Below are 26,754 nucleotides of genomic sequence, written 5' to 3'. Positions count from 1 at the left end.
TCCTTTTTAAATTTTTTTCCAGCATAAAACTAATTCTCAGTTAACGAAAGAAAATCTGGAAGGAATGTGTGGAAGCATAGAGAATTTAAGGAATGTGGAAATGTGGAATGTGTGGAAATAGGCGTAGTCAATTTCTAGGACACTAAAAACTTTGTGTTTGAAAATGCTTGGTTTAAGGTATAAACTTGTAACTGAAACATTTATTTTGAGTACAGATTTGGTGTGGAATTAACTTGACTAGAAAATGCATGAACTATTGTAGAGTAAATTTGAAATATAAGAACTGAAATATTGAAATGGTAGCATTTTAACAGTCATGGAAATTTAGAATTATGAAATGAAGCTACCTAAAGCTAAGACTGGCTTATTAACCAGTGGTAGCCAGTCTTCTCTCTTTCCATTCTAGCAAGGTCTCCCCATCAGGATGGGATGTGCCATGCATCAGCCCCTCTAGATCTGTGGATCTGTGCGGGGTGTCCGGGGTGTCCACTGGCTGCTACCACTGTGTAGAAGTATTGGCACATGTAAATTGGATATTAGTATTTCCTCTGTTGTTTTAAAATTGATTCTTTCAGATCCTGTTGTTAACTTTTGACCTCTCTAGATCATTGGTTCTCAATCTGAAGCAGTGATCAGAATTACTTGAATGTTTTGTTAAAACACAAGTTGCTGGGCCCTGGCCCCAGAATCTTCCAGCAGGTCCGGAACAGGGCCAGTAATTTGCATTTCTGCCAAGTTTACAGATATATTGATGCAGCCAGGTCAGGGGCCACAATTTGAGACACACTACTTTAGGTCTCAGATCCCCTTCTGTGTTAAGGTACATTGAAAAGGAAACATGAAAATATTGGTGCTGTTGTTTTAAGAAATGTTTTTTAAATTTTTTCCTCAAAAAAAATTGAAGGTAAGCAGCATTTAGGACCTATTTAACCTGTGCCATTTTGATTGTATGCTAATAATAATACATTAAAAATAAATTGAATGCCTTTTGATGAGGTTTCTACATGTATTAGTATGGCAAAATTGAGTTTATGATTTCTAGATTCTTGGGTTAGCTAAATGCTAAATGTTGGGGCGTGCATTAAATATAGTGTGTCGTCTCCACATAGAGGATTTCCACCCGCGGCATCATTGTGTTTACTAGATGTGGTCCACTGGCTGTTAGCCCACTGTGGGAGGCCCCAGACGGAATGTCGACACAAATCCATAGAACTGTTTTATAAATTCGTTCCTTTACTGCCAGGTATTGTGATCTTTAAGTCTTATAAATTATGGGTTTTGCTTTTACCAGTAGTTTAGAGATGTGTACTTATTTAAAATGTAAGCTTTCCATTATTCAGATGAAAGTAACAAATGTTCCTAATAAAAAGATAAGTATGTTCAATAACCATTATGGATCGTTTGCATGGCAAAGGGTAAACTATGGGCTGTACGTTTCACAAAGATTTACAGAAAGAAAGAAAAAAATGCTAATTTGATGTCAAATGATACAAAGGAAATAAATTTAGAATATCCCAGTATCTTTTTTATTCTACTACATTTTTGCTTTTCTATCTCATTTAAAAGAAATGAAGAAGAGTTGGATAACCATTGCGGTTGTCAACATGATATTCAGTTAAGATTTAGAAATTTTATTTATAGTTAATGAAATACTGCAATGTTTTTATTTCACCATGTGATTAATGAGAAATTGTTAGACTCCTAAATCTGAATGATCTCAGATTACTGTGAGATTAAAGGAAAGCAATGAGCTTGTGCTTATTAAATAACTATTACACTCAGTCATTAAATTGTACTTATAGTCTTGAAATAATTACTAAATTTCTTAGGAATAAATGTATTGTTCTGTTTTCTCCAGTAAGTCCAAACCGAGGTTTGGGAGCGTGGGTGTAGGGAAGCTGTGCCTCAGGACAGACCCAGGCCCTGGCTTCCCCCTGTAGAGTGCACTGTGCATGAGTCCAGAACCAAGATGTGCTGTGGTGTGTGTGTCTGAATAAGAAAAGTGACAGTGCACTACAAATCATGAGAAAGAGTCGGTCTTTTTAGAACATGGGGTAGAGTACTACTTTGGGGCTTTTTCCTCATGGAAGAAGAGGTGAAAATTACTTGGTATAGTTCTAAAACTTAGAAGATTATACATTTTTTATACTATGGAATATATTATGTTATATACTATAGATTTATATAGCATATATTACAATTCTGTTTGTACTACATATACTATTTGGTATACAAACATGTAGTATATATTTGCTTATTGCCTCTAGTTAACAAAGTTAGTTTCTTTTTTTTTTTTTAAGTTTGAGAGAGAGAGAGAGAGCATGACTAGAGGAGGGGCAGAGAGAGAGGGAGAGAGAGAATCCCAAGCAGGCTCCATGCTATCAGTGCAGATCCTGATGTGGGGCTTGAACTCACAAACTGCAAGATCTTGACCTGAACCGAAACCAAGAGTTGGCCACCCAGGTGCCCCTGCAAAGTTAGTTTTCTTACGTTGTCATTGTCACAACAGTCCTGTAAAGTCCATGAAGATTGGATGAGGTGGAGGGGTGGGGCATGTTTTCCTTATTTCTAAAGGAAACTTCAGCCCAGATATTATGTCAGTGGAACTAGTTGGCAGACCCGTCCTCCCTCCAGGTTGGGTCTCTGGCTCTCCTGTAGCCCACACAATTTCCAGTGACATCAGCTTGACTGATCCCATACATTTCGGTTGTTCTTAACTGCCTACAATAGGGACCTCACATATTTTCAGTGAAGTAAGTGGAGCTCTGCCTCTCAGAATTGTTTCCATTACACAAAGCATGCCAAGTAGTAGGTGAACCTTGGCCTATTGCTGACATATACTTTGCATAAAAGGGATGAGCATTCCTTGACTTATCTCCTCTGTGCCCTCCAGTTGTGCTTCCAGCTCTCTGTCTGCTATATTTAACTCCTAGTGGTGTTTTGGGTTTTTGTGAAGGTTTTTTAAAATTCCAGTTAGTTAACATACAGTGTTGAATTAGTTTCAGGTGAATAATATAGGGATTCATCACTTCCATATATTACCTGGTGCTCAGCAAGCCAAGTATACTCCTTACCCGCCACCTGTTTAACTGATCCTCCCTCCCCACTTCTGTCTGGTAACCATCAGTTTGTTCTCTGTAGTTAAGAGTCTGTTTCTTGGTTTGCTTCTCTTGTTTTCTCCCCTGTGTTTATTTGTTTTGTTTCTTAAATTCGACACTTGAGGGAGATCATATGGTATTTATCTTTCTCTGACTGACTTCACTTGGCATAATAGTCTCTAGCTGCGTCCATCTCATTGTAAATGGCAAGATTTCATTCTTTTTTGTGACTGAATAATATTGATACCACATCGCTTCCTTATCCATTCATCAACCAGTGGACACTTGGGCTGCTTCTGTATCTTGGCTGTTGTCAGTAAAGCCGCCTCCAGTGATTTTTAAGGGACAGTGTTAAGTGTCTCTTTATTGATTGATTGGTTGGGTGATTGACTGAGAGAGTGATGCAGTGGGGGCGGAGCAGAGGGAGAGAGAGAATCTCAAGCAGGCTTCACACTCAGTGTGGAGCCCGATGCAGGGCTCGATCCCATGACCGTCAGATCATGCGTGATCTGAGACAAAATCAAGAGTCAGCTGAGCCACTCTTTAGCGCCCTACAGGAGTACACGGTCACCAGGTGTGCTAGGTAATGACATGTGCAGGCATGTCCCTATGACATGTGTCAGGGGCTTCTGACTTCTGATGTTCATGTTGGATGGAAAGCCAGGGTCACAGCAGCTATAGTTTTGAGGAGGAGACTGAGGAGGCAGGGATCTGGGACAATTCCCAGCAGTCGGAATATGCTTTCCCAGGCCCATTCGTTCTCTGTGTTCCCTTGTCCTCTCCTTTCTCTGTGCCTGTCTTTCTCTGTCCTTCCTGTACTTTCTCTTCTATGACTCTTAGCTAGTGTGTGAGAGAGAACTTAAATATTATTTTTACCCATTATTAGTTTTATTTTCTTTGTCAGTTTTTAGTGAAAATAATGGAAAGTTTGATGTTTCTGTCTAAAACAAACCCTGAAAACATGATATTGAATCTTTGCTTATATAGCTAATAGGTATTTTTTTTAACACAATAGGGAAACTATTTCTTACTACATCAGAAATACTTTATTGTTTTGCATTCTTCTTTAACTTCATTAGAATCAGGGTGATTTGACCTTTTGAGAGTCCCTGATTTCAGAGCATGCAAAATAAAATTTAACGTTTTTTCATTTTCAGTTTAGAAAATGATTGATACCTGAAAGAAAAGATGTCTTTTAAAACAAATAATTTGAGTCTTTTATTTAGCAAAAACTGCCCTTACTGTGTGATATTATAAGCACTTTTTCAAATATTAACTACTTCATTAATCTTTGAAGGAACCTCAAAGGTAAATATTGTTAAGATGAGAAAACCGAGACACAAGAGAGGCAAGGTCCACACAGCCAGGAAGTAGGATAGGAACTTGAGAGTGGCAGTGCTCTTTTTGTGTTTATTCTTTAAATTACTCCTGAGAAAAGGGACAATAGTTTTCAAGAAAAAAGGCAAGGGAAAGGATAGGACATTTATAGCTGTGCAAATGGTATCCAGCCATTTTTATAATGTTTAAAGTAGCTGAAGAGAATGGCTTTGGTGGGAAGACCTTGGCAGTAATTACAGTGAACCAAGTTATGATTACTATGGTTAAAAAAAAAAAGATTATCCCTTATCATTCTGAAATGTTACTGCTCTGGTAGATGCTTCATATGGGACTTTTATGGAAACTATATTTGAAATACTCTGATATTGCCAGCCTGGTTCTGCTCTGGTTCTTTTTGTTAACATATCCTACTTAATTCTAGCTTTATTATTGTTTATTATTATTATTATTTATTACAGTGATTAATTTTAATCATGTGAAAGTCATTTGTATGTGTGTTTTAATCTTGTTTCTTTTTTAAGGCAACAAATCACCTTCTTTGTGGCTGAAAGAGATTCTCAAGAGCAAAGATCCTTCCTTTCTCATAAACATGTTTGAGGGGGGTGGAGGAGACTGTGGTCGGCCGTCAGGCATCCTTGCTCAGCCCACCCTCTTCCATCTGCAAGGGCCGTTCAGCCTGCGAGCTGCCCTGCAGTGGATGGACATGCTTCTGGCGGCGCTGGAGTGCTACAACACCTTCACTGAGAAGAAAACCCTCGCGGCACCTGAGGTCCTGGGTGGGTAACACCTGCGCACGTTGCTGCGGTCCAGTTCTGCCTGGAGCCATTCCAGGCAAAAGTGCAGCGGGGTCTTTGACTAGACAGATGCCCCTGTCAGCATCATAGTTAACAAGGGCGATAAGAGGAGCGTTTATTCAGTCGCTGCGTTATCCTTTAAGCTCACGTGAGGGCGAGAGTCTGGTGCACGCGACTGAGGCCGTGGTCACCTGTCTGGTGTCTGTACTTCTTTTGTGTCCTGAACAGGTTCTTGATGGCCCTCTTACCAAGTGGCCTTTTGAGGCTGTCGTTTGCTTTAGCACATTACAGGAGTTCTTCCTGGGCACCTGGCTGGCTCAGTCAACAGAGCATGTGACTCTTCATCCCGGGGTTGTAGGTTCAAGCCCCTTTTGGGTGTAGAGATTATTTAAAAATAAAATATTTTTTAAAAAAAGCGTTTATCGGGGCGCCTGGGTGGCTCAGTCGGTTAAGCGTCTGACTTCAGCTCTGGTCATGATCTCACTGTCTGTGAGTTCGAGCCCCACATCAGGCTCTGTGCTGACAGCTCAGAGCCTGGAGCCTGCTTCAGATTCTGTGTCTCTCCCTCCCTCTGCCCCTCCCCTGCTCATGCTCTGTCTCAGTCTGTCTCAAAAATAAATAAAAACATTAAAAAAATTTTTTTTTAAAAGTGTTGATAAAATAAGAGTTCTTCCTAACATGAGGCTCTGTGATCTTATGTTTCTGAGTAGCATGTCTTCATTTTTCTTGCATTTTCCTATTCCTTAGTGTTTTTACTGTAGTATGATGATAACAGTGTTGTTTGCAAAGGATAGAATGCAGGGTGGAGTGTTTGGTGTGCTCCTTGGCCCGTGCTGGGAAGAAGGAGATGGCAGCCTCCGTCCTTCACGTGATCTAAACGGGACCTGGGAAAGCAGGGGGTGGTTCCTGGGAGGTGCATCTCTGAGAATACAGCATCTGGAGCCAACCGTAGCTAACAAGTGCGCTCTAGGCTTCGAGGTTCTCTGAGCAGGCTGTTCGGGGTGTCCACCGAAATCCTCTCTCGTGGGCTAAATATCCAGCTTGCCACTCAGAACATGATATGTTATTTCAATGATTTTCAGTGTAGACAGAGCATCCATTCTGGTAGTGGTGCTGGTTGGCTAAAGGAACTACCAGTCTCTCTTTAATTCTGTCAGAGGTGAGGTCTGTGTCTTGGGGATTTGGGAAAAAGAACCAGGTTGTCTTGTTGTCTTTCTTTTAGCTTGAGAAAGTTGGAACCAAACATGGTGGGGTGTGTGTAATGTGTGTGCACGCACACACACTGGGGTTCCGGAAAACAGATTTTATACCATTTTGAGAAGATCTGACTCTCTGGTATGGGATTCTGCATGATTCTAGCATGGGATTCTCAGAGGGATAGGTCAGAAAAGTTCTGAAACTTTAAAAATAGCAATAGTAGCTATTCAGTTGCAAATAGTACCTTAAATTTGTTGTTGTTTTTTTATTTTAATTTTTTTTTTTAACGTTTATTTTACTTTTGAGACAGAGACAAAGCATGAACGGGGGAGGGTCAGAGAGAGAGGGAGACACAGAATTGGAAGCAGGCTCCAGGCTCTGAGCTGTCAGCACAGAGCCCGATGCGGGGCTCGAACTCACAGACCGTGAGGTCATGACCTGAGCCGAAGTCGGACCGTCAACCGACTGAGCCACCCAGGTGCCCCCTAAATTTGTTGTTTTAAGAGACCTCGTATATCATTTTGAAAATTTAAGAAAACAAAAAAAAGTATAGGAAATATGTAAAACCTAATTGCATTCCCTAGTGACAGACACTAAGACAGTTTAGTGTCTACTTTTTAAAACTTTTTCTATGCGTATAATATATATATTTAAAAATTTTTTTATTTTTTAACATAATGGGTCATATGCATGCTTTGCTATAATTTGATTTTTAAAATGAAACTTAACTTTCAAAAAAGTTTTTTTTAATGTTTATTTATTTTTGAGAGAGACAGAGACAGAATGTGAGTGGGTTAGGGGGAGAGAGACAGGGAGACACAGAATCTGAAGCAGGCTCCAGGTTTGAGCCCGATGCAGGGCTCGAACTCACTTGCTGTGAGATTATGACCTGAGCTGAAGTTGGACGCTCAACTGACTGAGCCACCCAGGTGCCCTGAAACTTAACTTTTAAACAGAAAGTTAACATACTGGATGTCTTTTTATGGCAGTGTATATACCTTGAACTAATTTAAATGACCGTGTAATACTAAATAATGCAAATGTGTCACAATTAAGCAGTCTTCAAACTGTTTTATTTATTTACCTTGTGAGGAGTGGGAGACATTAAAAACAACATACCTTCTTTCAAACTTGACCAAAAAAAATCCTCTTTGCTTTAAGTAATTGAAAAAATTAATTTCTGGTGTGTGTCGTAAATGTGGGCATTTAACATAAAATTGTTAACATTACTTAAAAAATGTATTCAGTGGAGGCTAACTACTGTAGAGATTTTTTGTTTAACATCTTTATTTTATTTAATTGCTTTAAAATAGTTTTTTATGGCAATTTTGCAAAGCTCCTGAATTATTATTATTGTTCCATACCCTTCACATTTTTTATCCTAAGTATCATGTTATTATGCTTATGTTTTTATTTACTTATAACTCTACGTCTTTGCAACAAAACGGTTGCAAGTTTCTTCTGTGTTGGGTTATCGTGGCCTTTGTTATTGGGACACATTTTGTGTATTACCACCATAACAACATAAATATAATATTTTGATAAATAATTATTATATATAAGAAGTAAAATTATATGGTTAGAATTTTTTGTTTTGTATAGGTTTTACTAAGAAAAACTTACCTAAATGAGTGCCATATTTGAATAATGCTAAAATGTTCATTTTTTTTTCACATTTAACATACCTGTTAATTAGAATGTGTCATACAGCACATTGTTCGTTGGATTTAAGGATATTTGGTGTTTGAGAATGAAATTCTTAATATATTTTCTCTCAGTTCTTTTGAATAGATAGTGACCTGTCATCAGAATTATTTTTAATGATCTGTCAAGTTGGCAATTTGATGAACTAAAATTTTATGAAAACAAAGAATTGGAAACCCTTAGACTTATAAAAGGATTTCTTACTCGTCCTTGTCTTTGCTCTCTCTTTCAACATGTACACCACTTTTTAAAATTGTCCCTTTGTTTGCGAGGTCTTTACACCCGGTATAAAAACTACAGTGGGACTGAGGAGAGGAGAAGGGTGTTTTATCTTCCTTCCTGTAAGCAAGACTGGGGTGATCATAAAAGGAGTGGAGATGGGAGAGGAGAGCCAGCACCTTTGTGTTTTCAGAACGGCGACTTTTATGAAAAAGTCCATTTGGGAGTTCATGCAGTTGTTTCCATAAAAAGACCACTGCCATGATTTGTCTCTCTTGCCCCTTTGAAGGATATTTAGGTTGTTTCTGTTGTCTCATTATTAAAAGCTGCTAAAATGAAAATCCTTACAAGCACATCTTTATAATTCTGCCATTATTTCATTAGGATAAAATTTTGATGCTGGGTCAAAGCATATGAGCTTTTTAAACATTTGATAGAAATTGTCATAATCTTCTAAAAGCTTTGTAAGTTTGAATTTTGACTAAATGTATATCATGCCTATACTTAAAGAAGGAATTTTACGTTAATTTTAGTGGATTTGGAAGGAAGCATATGGTAATATTTGAGTGTAATTTTTATTTCTAGGTACTGAAACACAGTCTTCGCTTTGGAAAGCAGTGACTTTCTTTTTAGAAAGCATTGCTATGCATGATATTACGGCAGCAGAAAAGTGCTTTTGCACTGGGGCAGTACGTCACAGACCCAGCCCCCAAGAGGGAGAAAGATACAATTACAGCAAATGCACAATTGTGGTCCGGATTATGGAATTCACCACAACACTGCTCAGCATCTCCCCAGAAGGCTGGAAGGTAGGGTCACTAGCTGCTGGTCTTTTAGTTTGAGGTCAGCACCTGGCACTGGAAGAATACTTTCCGGTACCTATTAAGAGTGGATTTGGCTTCCTTAGAAGTTCCCATTGCTGTAGGAGTTATGTGTTCTCGAAAGTAATAAAATGCAGCGTTTTTATCTTACTGTGTGAATAAAGTACAAAATAGTTTCTCTAAATGTTCTATTGGATATTGCATTTTATGCTATGATCGATCAAACATTTGCCTTAGGAAATGTACATTAGCAAATATTTGTAAATGTATCTGTGAAGCTTATTATATAAACAAAGTCCAGTCAGTCCATCCAGTTAATACATACTGAGTGCCTACTGTATGCAAGGCTGTCTGCAGGTACAGCATAGCCCTAAACCAGGAGCCATAGAACTATGGTCCACAGCCCACTTCCCACTTGCTGCCTGCTTTTGTAAGGAAGGTTTTATTGGAACACATCCGAGTCCATTTGTCCATGTATTGTCCATGGCTGCTTTCATATTATAATGGCAGTTCGTTAAGTAGTTGCGGTGGAGACCACTGGGTCCACAAATCCTAAAACATTTATTGTCTGACCCTTTACAGAGAAAGTTTGACAACCCCTGCTTCAGCCAGGCAAAAATTCCCAGCTTCATGGACCTTACACTAGTGAAAATCTAAATGCTGACTCATGGATGTGTTTTTATTCAAATCATCTTTTGCAGCTCCTTGAGAAGGGTTTATGTAATAACACAAACCTTATGAAACTCTTGGTGAAAACCCTATGTGAGCCCTCAAGCATAGGTTTCAATATCGGTGATGTCCTAGTTATGAATCGTCTTCCTGATGTTTGCGTGGACCTGATGAAAGCACTAAAGAAGTCCCCGTACAAAGACATCCTGGAGATGCACCTCAAGGAAGAACTAACAGCACGGAGGTGGGCATTCAGATCGTGCTTGGGATCAGTGTTGTGCCCTTTAAGGTTGCAGCGTATTCTGGCAGCCACACGTGTGGCTGCTGTAGTCCCATTTCCTAGAGTAAAGGATCTCATCAGTGGGGTGCTTGACGCAGAGAATCTCATTAGTTGTTTGAAGACCATCTATTTAACAAATGCCTCCCCTGCGCCTTATGGTAAGCAAGTCTCAGGTGTGGCTCAGCCCCATGTTGATTTCCATGGCTGGATTAGTGCCTGGGCCCCTTGTTCAGTGTTAACCTGTGTTTGCTTTCCCAGGTCACGTAATGAATTTGAGTGTCAGGCAGTTAACACATTTATAACAGAACACACACGGTTTTTTGGTGTATCCTGCTAATTTGGTGAGCTAGCACTCATCTAGTTTCTTTTTGTTTTTCTCACATGGCAGCATTGAGGAGCTTTGTGCCGTTGACCTATATGGCCCTGATGCTTCTGTGGATAGGGCCAAGCTGGCTTCTGTCGTGTCGGCTTGTAAACAACTTCACAGAGCTGGTTTTTTGCATGTTGTCTTACCATTTCAGGTAAACAGAGCCAATGCGTTTTTACGTTTCTCTTAGTTGATTAACATAAGCAGTCCATTTCCTTGTATATATGTGTGTTTCACACATCCTGTATGTATGGGATATGCTGAAATGGGAATTACATAATGACTTATTCCAGACATGCTGACTTAGACTACAGATATACAAATTTATAAGTGTAAAATGAAAATAAGGACATGTATATTTCCCACAGCCTTCTGAAGAACTTTGGAGACTGCTATTGTGCCCTGTGGCTAGACAATATAAATGAAAAAATATAACATGCAAAGCAAAGTTGAGTGAAAATTTTCCTGACAATTAGAAGGTAGTTGTCACTGTTAATGACCATGGATATTTTTAATTAATGAAAGGTATGAAATTGTGTGTTTTTATAAAATATCTTAGTGCTGGATGTTTTAGTATTGACTTTATTTTAGTCTGCAGATCAGTATTGTGTTGGCACAAAACTTCTTTCCCTGGTTTATAAAAGCATTGCACCTGGGGACGAACGACAGTGCCTTCCTTCACTAGACCCCAGTTGTAAGCGACTAGCCAGCGGACTTCTGGAGTTGGCCTTTGCTTTTGGAGTACAGGTAGGAACAGCAGCTGCACGCTGTGCTATCCTGCTGATGGAAATATATAGCTCATTCGTAACATGTTTCTAAAAACAGGAATTTAGTTGGAATTTAGTTAAGTTCTTAGCTCCATAAGTACTTTAATAGATTTACATGATCTGACTTACTTTCTAAAAGGTTTTTTAGATAAAAGAAATAGGATAAGATTCTTCTTAAACTGGGGTTTTGTCTATCCCACTTTGTTTCCAAAAAGACTTTAGAGGGCAGAGAACATTTTGTGTCTATAAAGCTGGACTGTTAACACAGTGGCTTCCTCTTCCCTTGTCCTTAGTGATCTTCAGATGGCTGATTTGGGAGCACCCCTGGAGGATAATTCCAGAGGCACCACAGAAAGATATATCTTCATGGCTTTTTGAACCATATAGGGCTGGCCTCAAACAGTCTCTGCTGTAGCTGAGATCTGTTGACCAGTCCTATGTGTTCATTCCTTCCAATCTGTCCTCCCTTCTCCTGTAGCAGAAAGCTCTTCTTTGCCCCTTTGTTCACTTAATGTCAACAAGTTACGTATTTAAATCGTCTAAAAGTACTCTTACTATCCTGTCTCCTCAAAGAAACAACAAGATTCTCTGGGAATTTGGGGGAAACATGAGTCAGGGAAGATTTCTTTCACAAAATGAAACCTAGAAAGTACAGGGTCATTGAAATGCATATAATTCAGACTTGAACCTAGACCTTCAAATATGAGGTTCTCTTTAGACCTTACCGTGTGATTTTCCACTCTCAAAGTTAGCAGCTTCCCAGGAGTCTTTCTATAGCAGGTAAGATACATACTCTTATCATCGTACCTTTCCTTGCTTCTTCACAGTGCGAGCACCTTGTGAATCTTCTCCTGGATACAGCAGTGTTGTCTCTGCCACCCTCAGGAGCGTCCCAGAGAAACATGGCCAGCTTCTGTCACGGGGAGTATTTTTATAGCTTGTTCTCAGAGACAGTCAACACTGAATTGTTGAAAAATCTAGATCTTGCAGTATTGGAACTCCTAAAATCGTCTGTGGATAATCCCAAAATGGTAATGAAATTTTTATTTTTTATCTTTATTATTTTTACTATTTTTTCTTGTAGCAAGAATTGCCATCAAACCCCACACATTGGTCCAGAGACCCTTGTGGTGTTAGCTAAAGACTGCTCCTGTAGCACACTACCTGCACTTGTGAGTTCTTTGTGGAATTTTTATTTAAATGAAGTATATTTTCTTATATAATGCTTATAAAAAGATTGCCATGTTCTTGAAAAATGTCATTAGAACAAAACAGGATCTCTTCCTGGAAGGTTTAAAACTTTTGCCAGTGTCACTGAGAACAAACTGAGGGTTGATGGGGGGTGGGAGGGAGGGGAGGGTGGGTGATGGGTATTGAAGAGGGCACCTTTTGGGATGAGCACTGGGTGTTGTATGGAAACCAATTTGACAATAAATTTCATATATAAAATAAAAAAAATAAAATAATAAAATAAAATGCAAAAAAAAAAAAAAAAACTTTTGCCAGTGTTTGAAAACAGAATCAAAGGGAAGAAAACACAGCTTTTATGAACAGTTAATAATGTTAAATGGATGTTGAAACGTGGATTATTGTTTCTAATCTCTCATTCCCCCAGAATTTCTAGGCCTAATATTACAAGGCACAGCTATGTAGGATGTTGACTTTTGTGAAGAAATGGCGTTGGAGCTCCTAAGCCCGTCGTGAGGCCTGAGCCCGCCTTTGTGTTTGCAACAGCCGCCAGTTGGTCCTGTACATTCAGTCTCCTTTCTATAGTTACGGTCCTTTCACAGGTTGGCACAGAGAGCCATCATTTCCTGTGCGATCCTACTGTAGCCCACTAGGCCCCCTCACATTGAACCTTGGAGCTCAGTGTTTAGTATATGTTGACTTTGGTTTGTTAAACTTGTAAAATTTTTCAATTTAACCCAGTCTGTAGACAGTCAGGAACTGGGAACTATTGGGAATGGCCATTTTAAGGGAGAGTACATAATTTCCTATTAAATTAAGCTTTTATTCCAAACAGTGTTTGTCTGTTGTAGGAGAGTACTTTGTGTCAGATTGTACTAGGTATTTATGTTTTTTAAAGTTAGAAATGAACTTTTAATAAGTAGAACATTTTGATCTCCGAAGCTATTGAGGCTTCTGGTGAAGGTGATGGATAAAAGCCATACACATTTATCTCCACTTCCTCCTCAGCTCCCTCTAAAGTGACAGAAATGGGTTTGTGGTTTTTCTTTTTTTTAAACACAGTCTTAAAAGACACAGATTAAAGGAGAAAAGAGAAGAGAGACAACACTTTGGAAGCTATTTCTAGCAAAAGGGCAAGTCGTAACAGACTTTGGGATCCAAAAAGCTGCAGTATGACATAGCAGTGGGGAGACAGACAGCTGATCTGTGCTGTAGAGCCTAGGCTTTCTTGGGTCTGGCAATAGAGTCCCAGGCCTCCAGAGTACCAAGAGCAGGATGTGAAGGAGAGGCCAAAGAGGGGAGGACTGTGTGAAATGTAGCTGTCCCCTGCCCTCCTGCCATGTTACCTGGCCTTGCCTTGTCCTCAGGGGATTGATCCTTCCCCACTTGAGGACACTCGGGGCAGCCAGATTTCTACAAGAGATAGGTATCTCTGTGCTGGGGCACCCTAGGCAGAGCTGAGTGGAGGATGTCTTTTTTGTTGTTTATTAGGGGAAGACCTGTAATTAAGAGTAGAGTCATGTTCTGTATGTAACACCAGTATTAGAGTAATGAGGTAAAGTTTGAAATACTTGGCACCATACGAAAAACATTTTATTATTCCACAAGTGAAAACTCTGTTTTGTATTTTAATCTCTCAAGTTTAATGTCAGTTCTCGAACTCTTATGACCTTTGTCTCCCACTAGTATTTTTTTTTTTTTAACATTCACTTATTTTTGAAAGAGAGAGAAAGGACAAACAGGGAGGGGCAGAGGGAGAGGGAGACAGAGGATCCGAAGCAGGCTCCTTGCTGGCAGTGGAGAGCCCAATGTGGGGCTTGAACTCATGAACCGCAATATCGTGACTTGAGCCAAAATTGGATGCTTCACTGACTGAGCCACCCAGGTGCCCCTCCCACTAGTATTTTTGAACAACCAAAATGTTTCTGGTGTGTGCTGATGTTTTGTATTTTGCTCATTTTTCTGTTGGGGTGAACCTTCTTATTAGTTTTTAAGGGGTTTTTGTATATTAAGGATAGTAGACCTTTTCGCAAAAGTCCTTTTTCCTACCGGCCATTAATCTTTCAATCTTACTTGGAGTGTTTGTTCTCTACAGAAGTATTTAATTTATTATAATTAAATTTATTAATCTTCTTTTCTGAAAAGCACCAGTCTGTTCTGTGTATCTTTGAGTTCTATTTTGTAGATTCCACGTATAAGTGATATCTTTTTTTTCTATCTTTTTTTTAATCTTTTTTTTTTTTTAATCATTTTTTATCTTTCTCTGTAGGACCTATTTCACTTAGCGTAATGTCATCAGGGTCCACCCCATGTTGTGACAATTGGCAGAATTTTCTTTTTTTTAGTGGCTGAATAATATTCCATTGTATATGTATATGCCACATCTTCTTTATTCATCTGTTGATGGACACTTAGATTGTGTCCATGTCTTTGGCTATTGTACGTAATGCTGCACTGAACATGGGGGTGCAGATATGTTTTCTAGGTTGTGGTTTCCTTTTCTTCAGATGTATACCCAGAAGTAGAATTGCTGGATCAAATCATACTTCTATTTTTAATTTTTGGAGGGACTGTCACACTGTATTCCATAGCAGCTGCACCAGTTTGCATTCCCAACAACAGTGCACAAGAGTTTTTCTTCATATCCTCGCCAACACTTTTGTCTCTTTGATGCTAGCTGTTCTTACAGGGATGAGATGATATTTCATTTACATTTTCCTGGTGATTTTGATGCTGAGCACCTTTTCATATACCTTTTGACTATCTGTCTTGTTTGGAGAAATGTCTAATTCAGTTCCTCTGCCCATTTTTAAATCAGATTGTTTAATTTTTTGCTGTTTAGTTGTAGGAATCCTTCATGTATTTTGGATATTAACCCTTATCAGATGCATGATTTACAGATATTTCCTCCCATTTTATAGCTTGCCTTTTCATTTTGTTGATGATTTCTTTTGTGTGCAGAAGCTTTATAGTTTGAATGTAGTTCCACTTGTTTATTTTTGCTATTGTTGCCTTTGCTTTTCATGTCAGATCCAAAAAAAACCATTGCCAAGACCAAAGTCAAATAGCTTATGCCCTGAATTTTCTTCCAGGAATTTTATGGCTTCGTATCTTAAGTTCACGTCTTTTAACACATTTTGTCTTGATTTTTATGTATGGTGTAAAATATGTGGCAAGTTTCATTCTTTTACATGTTGCTGTTTAGTTTTCCCATCACCATTTATTGAAGAGAGTATCCTTTTTCCATTGTATCTTCTTAGCTCCTTTGTCCGTCATCATCGTATGGCTCCTTGCACATGTTCGTTTCTGGCCTCTCTATTCTGTTCCATTGACCTATGTTTTTATGCCAATACCATACTGTTTTGATTACAGCATAATGCCTCCAGCATTGTTGTTCTTTCTCAAGATTGCTTTGGTTATTCAGGGTCTTTTGTGCTTCCATACAAATGTTAGGATTGTTTTATTTTTGTGAAAAATGCCATTGGAATTTTGATAGGGATTGTATTGAGTCTTTAGATTGCTTTGAATGGCATCAACATTTTATCAATATTATTTTATTCCATGAGCATGAATATCCTTCCATTTATTTGTATCTTCAGTTTTTTTTAATCAATGTGTTCTAGTTTTCATCGTATAGGTTTTCAACCTCCTTGGTTAAATTTATTCCTAGGTATTTTATTGTTTTAGTAAATGCTTATGTATTCATTTTTGAGAGACAGAGCACATGTGTGCATCTGCAGGTGGGAGAGGGGAAGACAGAGAGGGGGAGAGAGAATCCCAAGCAGGCTTTGCATTGTCAGTGCAGAGCCCAACACGGGGCTCGATCTTGCAAACCATGAGATCGTGACGTGAGCTGAAATCAAGAGTCAGACTCTTAACGGACTGAGCCACCCAGGCACCCCAAGGTATTTTATTCTTTGTGATGCAATTGTAAATGGGATTGTTTTCTAAATTTCACTTTCTGATAGTTGGTTATTAGTGTATAGAAACGCAGCAGATTTTTGTATATTGGTTTTGTATCCTATAACTCTACTGAATTTGTTGAGTAGTTTTAACAGGTTTTTTGGTGGAGTCTTTAGGGTTTCCTATATATAGTATCATGCCATCTGCAAATAGACATAGTATTACTACTTCCTTTCTGTTTTTGATGCCTTTTATTCCATTTTCTTGTCTGATAGCTGTGGGTAGGACTTCCAGTACTGTGGTGAATAAAAGTGAGAGTAGACATCTTTTCTTGTTCCTGATTGTAGGGAAAAAGCTCTTCAGTTTTTCACTATTGAGTATGATGTCAGCTGTACATTTGTCATATATGGTCTTTATTATGTTGAAGCGTGTTCTCTCTGTACCCACTTTGTTGAGTTTTTTAAAAATTTTTTTTAGTGTTTTTATTTATTTTTGAGAGAGAGAGAGAGAGAGAGAGCGCGCGCACATGAGCTGGGGAGGGACAGAGAGAGGGGGAGACACAGAATCCGAAGCAGGCTCCAGGCGCTGAGCCGTCAGCATAGACCCCGACACAGGGCTTGAACTCACAAGCCATGAGATCATGACCTGAGCTGAAATCAGACTCTTAACTGACTGAGCCACCCAGGTGCCCCCAATTTGTTGAGTTTTAATCATGAGTAGTTGTTGAATTTTATCAAATGTTTTTTCTGCATCTATTAAGATGAGTATATGCTTTTCATTCTTTCTTTTGTTAATGTAGCTTATCACACCAATTGATTTGTGGATGTTGAACATCCTGGCATCCCTGAAATAAACCCCGCTTGATCATGGTATATGATCCTTTTAAAGTATCGTTGAATTTGATTTGCTGATATTTTGTTAAGGAATTTTACATCTATGTTCATCAGGGATACTTTCCTGTAATTTTCTTTTCTTGTAGTTTCCTTATCTGGTTTTGGTACCAGGGTCATGCTGGCCTCAAAGAATAAGTATGGAAGTGTTGTCTTATCTTCTAGCTTTTTTAGAAGAGTTCGAGAAGGATTGGTGTTAGTTCCTCCTTAAATGTTTGGTAGAATATACCAGTAAAGCCATTCCGCTCTAGACATTTGTTTGTTGGGAGGTTTTTGATTATTAATCCTACCTCCTTACTATTAATTGGTTTGTTCAGATTATCTTCCCATGATTCAATCCTGGAAAGTTGTATGTTTCTAGGGTATCCATTTCTTCTAGGTTGTCCCATTTGTTGGTGATTGTTCATAGTGGTCTCTTATGATGCTTTGTATATCTTTGGTGTAGGAATACCTTCTTGAAACAAGGAAGTTGAGTGAAAACCTCCTTGAAGTCTGAATTTTGAGGCTATTAGCTCTTTCCCCCCAGTTTGGCTCCCAGAATATGGTCAATTAGGTATATACCTTCAGGCAGGGTATCAGAATATTTTGACAAGCCTAAAAGAAAATAAAGATTAAGTATCATCATTGCCCAGCCAGATCAACCTACAGAGATCTTTACTGCCAGTGAACCCTGCCCACTGCATAGTACCTGTAGTCAGTTCCTCAATATGTGTCGATAGCCAAAGAGCACCAGCCTTTGAGGAAATGGATTTTAAAAGGGAGAGGCAACTAAAAAGCCACTTGACACAGAGACTATTCAGTGAGATAGAAATGTAAAGAGAAAAGAACCTCAGAAAGATGAAAGGAGACAGTGCATTGACAAAATAAGAATTGGTACTGAAAAGAACACCATACAAAAAAAACTTTTGGGAATTAAGCATAGGCATCAGAAATTAAAAATGACATGGGTTTGGAAGATAAAATTTAGGAACTCTCAGAGAGAATAAAGTAAAAAGGCAAAACAGAAAATAGTAGAGAGAATGTTGGGATCCATTGATAAGGTGTAACACCAGGACCTCCACCCCAGAGGGAAGACAGGCCCAAGGAAAGGCCTTTATGCATAACACAGCTCAGGAGAATGTGCCCAAATTGAAGGCCTTGAGTCTCCAGATGGGAAAGGGCCATTGAATATCCAGCACAGCGTGTGAAAGCAGCTCCACATGGAGTAAATTTCTTGAAAATTCAGAACCCAGGGGTTCACCACGAGAAAAGATTCTAAAAAGTTTCTGCAGGAGACAACCTGATTACATTTAAAGGGATCAAGAGATCAGATGCCGTTTGTCTTTCCAACTGCAAAGAGGACACTGGAAGACTGTAAGCCAAATTTCTTTCACAACTCAGCGAAGAAGATTCCAACCTGGAGTTCTGGCCTGGAATCTGGCCAAACCATCAGTCATATGTGAGAGTTGAATGCAGATGTTTCAGATGTGCCAGATCTCAAAGGAATCTTCTCTCCCCTGCACTCTCATCAGTCAGTCAAGAAAGAGGAGGATGTTGGATCTGGGAAGTTGGCTCAAACACAGAGAAGGGGACCAGTCTCCTGGAGGATGCTGAGGTGACACCCAAAGAACAGTGACCTTAGACATTCCAGAGTGGGAGCTGTGCTGCCACTGAGTTGGAGCTGATAGACTTCTTGTTGTGTGTAGATGTCTTGAGGAGGTTTCATTAATTTGGGAGAATTTGATGACAAATAATGATAGGCACATTGAAAACAGGAAAGAAAGCAGGGAAATATTAACTTCAGGGAGATCAAAATGTTGTGCATAATGTTTACATTGTCGTAATGATAAGAATATTGAATAGTAATCTAACCAAAATTAGGATGTCACTATTGGAAAGGTGGTGGGACAGGAAATGTGCGCGTGCAAGCCTGTTGTGTATGCTTCTGTGCATGTGCGTATGCAACAGAAGAGCGCTAATTCTTCCTCTCATCGAGAATGCCCCCAGCTAAGAAAACAAGAGACAGGATGAGCATGATTTCATAAAGGAGACCACCTGATGCTTTTGTGGGGAAATTTACATGTTAAGTTGCTCTTCTCAAATCTGAGGAGTTGTGAAATAAACAGCTGTTATAGAAATAGTATCTTTATTTCCCAAGAATAGCTTTGAACCGAAAGTAAATTTTGTTCTATACCTGCCAGTCTTGATGTTGAGGATTTTTCTTCAAGCACCATGCGCTTGTTTCAGGTGAGCGCCATTTTGAATGGTATGTTAGATCAGAGCTTCAGGGATCGAGCCAGCCAGAGACACCAAGGACTGAAACTTGCGAGTACAATTCTGCATAACTGGAAGAAGTGGGACTCGTGGTGGGCCAAAGATTCTGCTCCTGAAAGTAAAACGGCAGTGCTGACCTTACTGGCAAAAATTTTGCAGGTATCTTGAGAAACCTATTAAAAATGCAGTTGTTTTAGAATCTCTAAGTTGTATCTTTAAAAATTTGATGGAGGTTTCTTAAGAGCTCATTGGTTTGATAAATAAAAAGTATTTTTATTGGATAGTTGCTGATTACATTTTATACTTTTTCCCTTTCTGATACTTTATCTTATACGTTATCTTTTCAGTGTTTTTGCATATGTCATCTTGCCAGATAGATTCAAAATATTTCAGGATAAGAATTGTTAAAATATTATTGAAGCCCAAGAACAAATTTCTAGGTTATTTCTGAAGTTAAAAAACTTGGAAAACGTGTTAAAAGAAATTAGAGGCATAATATAGAAATGTATCATGTTTTTATTTACCCTCCTTTAGATTGATTCATCTTTTAATACAAATCACAGTGCATTCCCTGAAGTTTTTACAACATATGCTAGTCTACTTGGTGATTCAAAGTTGGGTTTACATTTAAAGGTAAGTGGTGAAAAAGATTTTTCTTTTAGATTACATTCTCCATTATTTTCCCATTTTATATTTTTGCATATCTGTAATATTTTCTGTTTTTTATTATGGCAAATTTCAAACATACTCAAAAGCAGAGAATAACCCCTACATACCAGTCATTCAGCCTCAATAGCCGTCTGTCTATGGCCATCTCTCTTCAACTATGCAGTCACTCACATCCTTGAAGGAAACCCCTGGTACCATTTTATCTGATCTGTGCATACTTTTATATGTCTCTAAAAGATAAATATAATCACAATGAGCTTACCATACTTAGAAAAATTAACATTTATCTTTGCATATGTATGATTTAAATTGGCTTTTTTGAGAATTGCTGTATTAGCAAATGACAGAATTTAAACTATTACTCAATTATTTTTCTATTAATAAATATATCTTGGTAATTTTTAGGGTCAAAAACTTAATATTATAATTTTGAAGTCCTATAATAATTAGATTTTATGCTCTAATAAAATGTGGCCTTAATGAAAGCCATCTTTTTACTAGGTCATGAAGATGTTTCTTTGGAATTTTCTGTTTCATGATTAATCAAATTTCTCATTTCTCAATATGAGAGTCTGAGAACTTACTTTCCACACAAGGGAGATAGAAAACAGCATCTAGTTTCTTCTAGTTTCTTTTACTTCTATTATGAAGTTCTGAATTAGTCCTGTGAAGGAATACTTATAAATTACCCCATAGGTGTTCGGGATGTACTTTCCACACCAAACTTTTCCAGTTTATCTCTACTAGAGTCTATATTTGTAGAAGGAAAAATCACACACAGAGTCATAGACAGTATCCTGTTTAATTACACATTAATTAAATTAACATTGGCCTGAGTTGGCCCACTGGCCTCTAGAGTAGAAGCTGAGATACAGCATCGCCTTCAGGTTGGTCTTCAATGTAATCTAGAAGGTATTCTGAAGTCATTCATTGAATCCACACAGTGCTTTATTTGCAAAACCTTTAGAAAGCAGTAATTTTATTTATTCTGTAGGATTCGTAAGCACCAACTGGTGCAGTTTCATATGTCTGCGTTGCTCCCACAGGGTCAAGCTGTAATTCTTCTTCCATTCTTTACCAATCTTACTGGAAGCAGTCTTGAGGACCTTAAGCATGTTCTGGAAAAGCTTATTGTTTCTAATTTCCCCATGAAGTCTGAAGAATTTCCCCCGGGAACTCTGCGTTACAGTAATTATGTAGATTGCATGAAAAAGGTTAGTTTTTAGTAGTACTAAGTAAAATTAAAACAATGCTTTTCTGTTACATTTCTTGATGAAAAGAAGTGAAATATTCTGAGTCAGAGAAGTATTCTAACTGTAAGAATTCAGTTCAGTTCATTTTGAAAGCTGGGTAGCTGTGGAAGCAGGTGCATATCCAAATCTTTCAGAATTCACCCTCCTCCCATTTTAATTTGAAATATTTTATGCAGAAAAATATTGTGAAGTATTTTATGCATAATATATACTTTTAGAAAAATAATGCCAAAGAGCTAAGAAATGGAATATTACCAATATGGTTCAATTTCTAAAATTTAATTAAGTAGTGATTATTTGAAAATTTAATTAGTTAGTGATTATCACCTGTATTATTTAATGTACAGCTGAAGGTCTCTAAAATATCAGTGGCTTAAACAAGGTGGTGGATTATTTGTTTCTCCTGTATAGTACTAGATTGTTGTTTTTTTCAGCAACTAGATACAGGTTTCCCTTGCTATCCAAAAGTAGAGCATTTCTGTGAAACCTTTTATAAGCCTGAATGGCATAAAGCAAAGAAGCATTTGCCATTAACTTGTATGGAAATTTTTTGAGCATTCCTAGACCCAAAAAATGTCGTCTCTTAGGTGCTTCTCATACCAAAGGACACATCTTGCGTAGAATAAATTGAGATAAAGCACAGATGCTCACAGACACAGTTACTTCACAGCTATGGCAGTTTGATGCTGACTGAGATGCTAGCATAGTTCTTGGGGAAAGAGCTTGGTGGTGCTGCTCTCGTTACTCAGGGTATATGCTGCCTGTGTAACAGCTTACTGCAAAACAAATGCAGAATGCTATTTTTGCTTTTTTTTTTTTTTTCATAAAAGCAAAAATCCTCTGGATTTCTTCAGTTAGTGAAAATAGGTTCTAATATAGGTCTTTCATAAGAGCAAGGTGGTATATCGCATACTTTTGAAAAGCAGATGATATGGGTACTTGACTGGAACTTGGATTCAACCCATAAAAAATTAAGAGAATGACCATTGGAGGGTGGATAGTGGTCTGCCATACTTGTGATGGATTGAGCCCTGGGCTAATGTCTGAATACTCAAAAATGATGAAGATATTATCTTAGAGTAAAACAAGGAAGAAAGTGAAAGAAACAGATGATTCAAATACACTAATGCTAAGGTAGAGATAAACATAGGGTATAGGTGTGGCAGATTATATTTTCCAAAGATGACTGTACCAATATATTTTGTCCCACATGTTCTTTTTACGGTGTGACTCTTCCTTTGAGAGACAAAGTCTAATTTTTCCTCTGTGGATAAGACTCACTTAGAACAAAACAAACAAAAATGCAGTGGAAGTGTTGCTATGTGACTTCCAAGGCTAGTCACAAAAGGCTTAATACTTTTCTCTTGACTCTGTCTTTCTTGGATTTCTTATCTGTGGGACCCATCACCATCCTGTAAGGAAGCAAAGTAGCTACATGGAAAGGCTATTTTACAAACACCATCCATCCACCCAGATGGGTCTGTTTTATATAATTTTCCCCAAACATACAGAAAAATGGAAAGAACAATCAAGCATCTGTATAACCATCTTTTGTCATTTTGTCATACTTGCTTTATCTGTATATGTATGCATGTGGTATGTTAGTTAGTGAAATATTTGCAGGTTAGTTTCAGATATCAAGATACTTCACCCCTAAATACCTCAGCATACATGTTCTAAGAATAATAATAATAAGGCACAATAATGTTTTTATACCTAAGAAAATTAGCCCTCCTCTGACACTGTGTGTTATGTAGTGCGTATTCACATTGCTTTAAACGTCCCCATGTTTAGCTGTTTTTTTTCAAACCAGTACCTAATTAATGATTGCATCAAATTGTCATGTCTCTAATTCTTTTAATCTAGAACTAGTTCACCACATCCCTTTTATTTTTCCATGACATTGTGTTTTTGGAGGAAACTTCCAGATCTTCTCTTGAATACTTCTCTTGGATGTTGTCCCCTGTTTGATTGTTTCCATGAGATGTTCTTTAACTTGTCTACCATCCCCTGTATTTCCTCTGAACTAGAAGTTAGGCTTAATCTGTGGTCATGAGATTCAGGCTAATCTTTTTGGCAACAGTAGCGTATCAGGAGGCAAATACTGTCATTGTCCCACTGGTAGTGGCCTCAAATCTGGAGGCCTGGTTAAAGTGGTGACTGCCTCATCTCTCTTGAATGGTGCATTTCTGCAATTAGCAGATCATTGATGTAGTGATACCTTCTAAGTATCCTGTTCCCAAGCAGTCTGTTACCTAATGATTATTGCATCCATATTACTTTCTCTTAATGTAAATGCTCTAATATAAATATAAGTGCAGTCACTAAACATTTGAAGAAAACTTCCAGCCTAAAAAGATGTAAACCAACAGGAAGAAGGAACTCAGAGGGAACTGAGTCAACAAAGGGAGATGGGAGATGAGAACATATAAAAGAAACTGTAAGAGTAACTTCAGAGAGGAGAGAAGGTATTGTGTCCATGAAGTAGAACAAGTAAGTGCTCTTGGAAATTAAATATATAAAAGCAAAATTAAAAAAAAAAACAACTTTGCAAAACAGAAGATAAAATTGAGGACATTTCCCAGAAAGTAGAACAAACGGATGTCAAGATGGAAGATGGGAGAGTAGAGATGAGAACATTGGGTGAGTAGCTAGAACAGCTGCTGTGCGATGAAGGTCATGTGGAAAAGACACAGGTTTCCAAACTGAAAAAGCCCCAGAGTACCTGGAATGGTGAAGACAAAGTCCTCAGTGAAGGCACATCATCGTGGAGTTTCAGAATCTGGGTTCAGATCTTTAGAAGATCCTGACCGCTCGAAGAGGGAAACATATCTGCAAAACCTTAAAAGGATCAAAACTCAAATATTTAGCAAACATTTATTATGTGCCAGGTATTCGTTATAGCTGCAGAAATGGTGGAAGTATTAGCATTTGTTAATTCTCTGTGAAAGCCTGTTTTAATTTTGTTAGAACTGTTCAAAACAAAAATAAAAACCCAAGGAAATTATTATTATTGTTGTTTCTTCTAGTTCCTAGATGCATTGGAATTATCTCAAAGTCCTATATTGTTGCAGTTAATGACAGAAATTCTTTGTCGGGAACAGCAACATGTTATGGAAGAATTATTTCAATCTACTTTCAAAAAGATTGCTGGAAAGTAAGTCATAGTATTCTAGTCTGGGACCCCAGGAACCATATACAGTTTATTTCTTTGGGAAATTATCTTCTCTGTTCCAAAAAAAGGTTGAGTGGCAATTGCAGTCAACTCTTACAACTAAATTTTATTTTATTTTTCTTGGAGGAAAAAAGAACTTATTGTGAGAATTTTAAGCATAGTCAAAGCTAAAGGGTAAGACTGTAACTGAGCATCCAAATCAAACACACTCCAGCATTTTCCGGCCTCATCACCCCTGTTTTAGCCTCTTTTCTCTTGTGCTGTAGTTATTGTAACAAAGCAGATCCCCGATGTCATTTCACCTCTAATAACTTCTGCATGTGTATTTAAAATTATACTGTTATTCTTGGGTTGCTATATAGTACTCTTATCAACGGAGAAAAATTATCAGTAATTCTGTTTTCAGATTTCTCCAGTTGTCTTAAATGCTCTAGACTGTTGGATTATCTTTTTACATGGCATTTCACTGTTGTATCTCAGTCTGTCTTCATCTAGAACAGTCCCCTACCCTCTTATTTTTTTGTTGTTGTTAAAGAAACCTGGACACTTGGCCTACACGGTTAGTTACATCCTCGATTTACCTGATTTTTGTCTGTTCTTTTCATTTAACTCGTTCCTCTAACCCCGGTTTCCTGTAAGTGGAAAGTTAGGTCTAAAAGCTTAGTTAGATTCAGGTTCAAGTTTTGGCAAGATTACTTAATAGTGGATGCTCTGTATTTCGTGTTCATGGCATTTGGCACATGGTGTGAAGTGGTCTTAATTTTAACGATGCTAAGATTAATCAGTTATGTTTGGCGTGGGCTTTTCCTGAGGTTCTAGCATCCATTTATGATAGTTGCCCCAAATCATTTATTTTATCAGGAGTTGCAAATGGTCATTTAAAAAGTCCTTTTATTCCTTCTAAATTTAAGAGCTAGAATTATGTTGTAATGAACTTGCCTTTATTACTAGGACTATTTGGTTACCCAAATATAGTTTTAGTGTTGTAGGAAATCACAGTGGACAAAAGGGAACAAATTTGATCATTAATTTTTTAATTAATTTTTAAAGTTAGGGCTTGACGCTGTGGCTACTTCTAATTGTGGCCAGTGAGTCTTTTTTTAAAAAAATTTTTTTAACGTTTGTTTGTTTATTTCTGAGAGACAGAGATAGTGTGAACAGGGGAGGGGCAGAGAGAGAGAGAGAGAGAGAGAGAGAGAGGGAGACACAGAATCTGAAGCAGGCTCCAGGCTCTGAGCTGTCAGCACAGAGCCCGATGCAGGGCTTGAACTCATGAACCGCAAGATCATGACCTGAAATGAAGTCGGACCCTTAACTGACTGAACCACCCAGGTGCCCTGTTTTGTTTTGTTTTGTTTTTTTATCAACATTATTTATATTGATTTGTAAACATCCATGGTATTTTGTCTTACTGAGTTGTATTTTACATATCATAAAATTCACCTATTTTAAGTATAGAATTCAGTGATTTTTAGTAACTTTATTGAGTGGTACAGCCATCACTATAGAATAATTTCATCCTCTTGATAACATCCTATATTAACTCACATTCCCATTCCCAGCCCCAGGCAATCACTAATCTACTTTCAGTCTTTATAACTTTGCCTTTTCTGGACATTTCATATAAATAGAATCATAGAATATGTGATCTCTTATGTCTGGCTTTTTTTTTTCTAGCAAGTTTTTGAGGTTCATGATGTAGTGTGAATCAATAATTCATTCCTTTTTATTGACATTTTAAAAAACCATAATTAACCAACTATAGAACATTCTATACAATGGGAGAATACACATTCTTTTGAGCACATATGGAAGCCATAAAACAAGTCTTAATAAATTTAAAAGGAATGAAATCTTACAAAGTATGTTCTCCATCCATAATGAAGATATTTATATATTAATAATGGAAGAAAACACTTCTAAATAACCAACTAATTAATACATTTGTAAGTAGCCCTTGGGTCAGAGAAGAAATTACGAGTGAAATCAGATATTTGATCTGATATTTGATCAGATCAGATCTGATCTGATATTTGATCAAATCAGAATTTGATCTGAATGAAATACGAATAAAGTATATCCAAATGTATGAGATAGAACTAAAACAGTGCCTAGAGAGGAATTTGTATTTTTTAATACCTGTATTAGAAAATAAGAAAAAGTTACAGA

The 26,754-nt window shown here is 37.8% G+C and overlaps 1 protein-coding gene across 1 annotated transcript in view; it reads left to right on the top strand.

The window, feature by feature from the left end:
* The window catches only part of PRKDC (protein kinase, DNA-activated, catalytic subunit), a 205,897-nt gene that overhangs the window by 63,146 nt on the left and 115,997 nt on the right, over window positions 1-26,754 (top strand). The window contains exons 30-40 of the mRNA XM_047073912.1: window positions 1,110-1,243; window positions 4,958-5,212; window positions 8,936-9,159; window positions 9,873-10,084; window positions 10,509-10,641; window positions 11,079-11,234; window positions 12,082-12,285; window positions 19,462-19,647; window positions 20,023-20,121; window positions 21,204-21,371; window positions 24,440-24,567. Of these exons, the coding sequence (XP_046929868.1) occupies window positions 1,110-1,243; window positions 4,958-5,212; window positions 8,936-9,159; window positions 9,873-10,084; window positions 10,509-10,641; window positions 11,079-11,234; window positions 12,082-12,285; window positions 19,462-19,647; window positions 20,023-20,121; window positions 21,204-21,371; window positions 24,440-24,567 (1,899 nt within the window). The remainder of the gene's footprint in view (window positions 1-1,109; window positions 1,244-4,957; window positions 5,213-8,935; window positions 9,160-9,872; window positions 10,085-10,508; window positions 10,642-11,078; window positions 11,235-12,081; window positions 12,286-19,461; window positions 19,648-20,022; window positions 20,122-21,203; window positions 21,372-24,439; window positions 24,568-26,754) is intronic.

This window comes from Lynx rufus, unplaced genomic scaffold (genome assembly GCF_022079265.1).
Source record: "Lynx rufus isolate CCGP_SWC_20201006 ecotype Redwood Valley unplaced genomic scaffold, mLynRuf1.p SCAF_12, whole genome shotgun sequence".
Classification (NCBI taxonomy): Eukaryota; Metazoa; Chordata; class Mammalia; order Carnivora; family Felidae; genus Lynx; species Lynx rufus.
The sequence above is the reverse complement of the archived record's forward strand: the minus strand, read 5'-3'. Positions and strand labels throughout refer to the sequence as shown.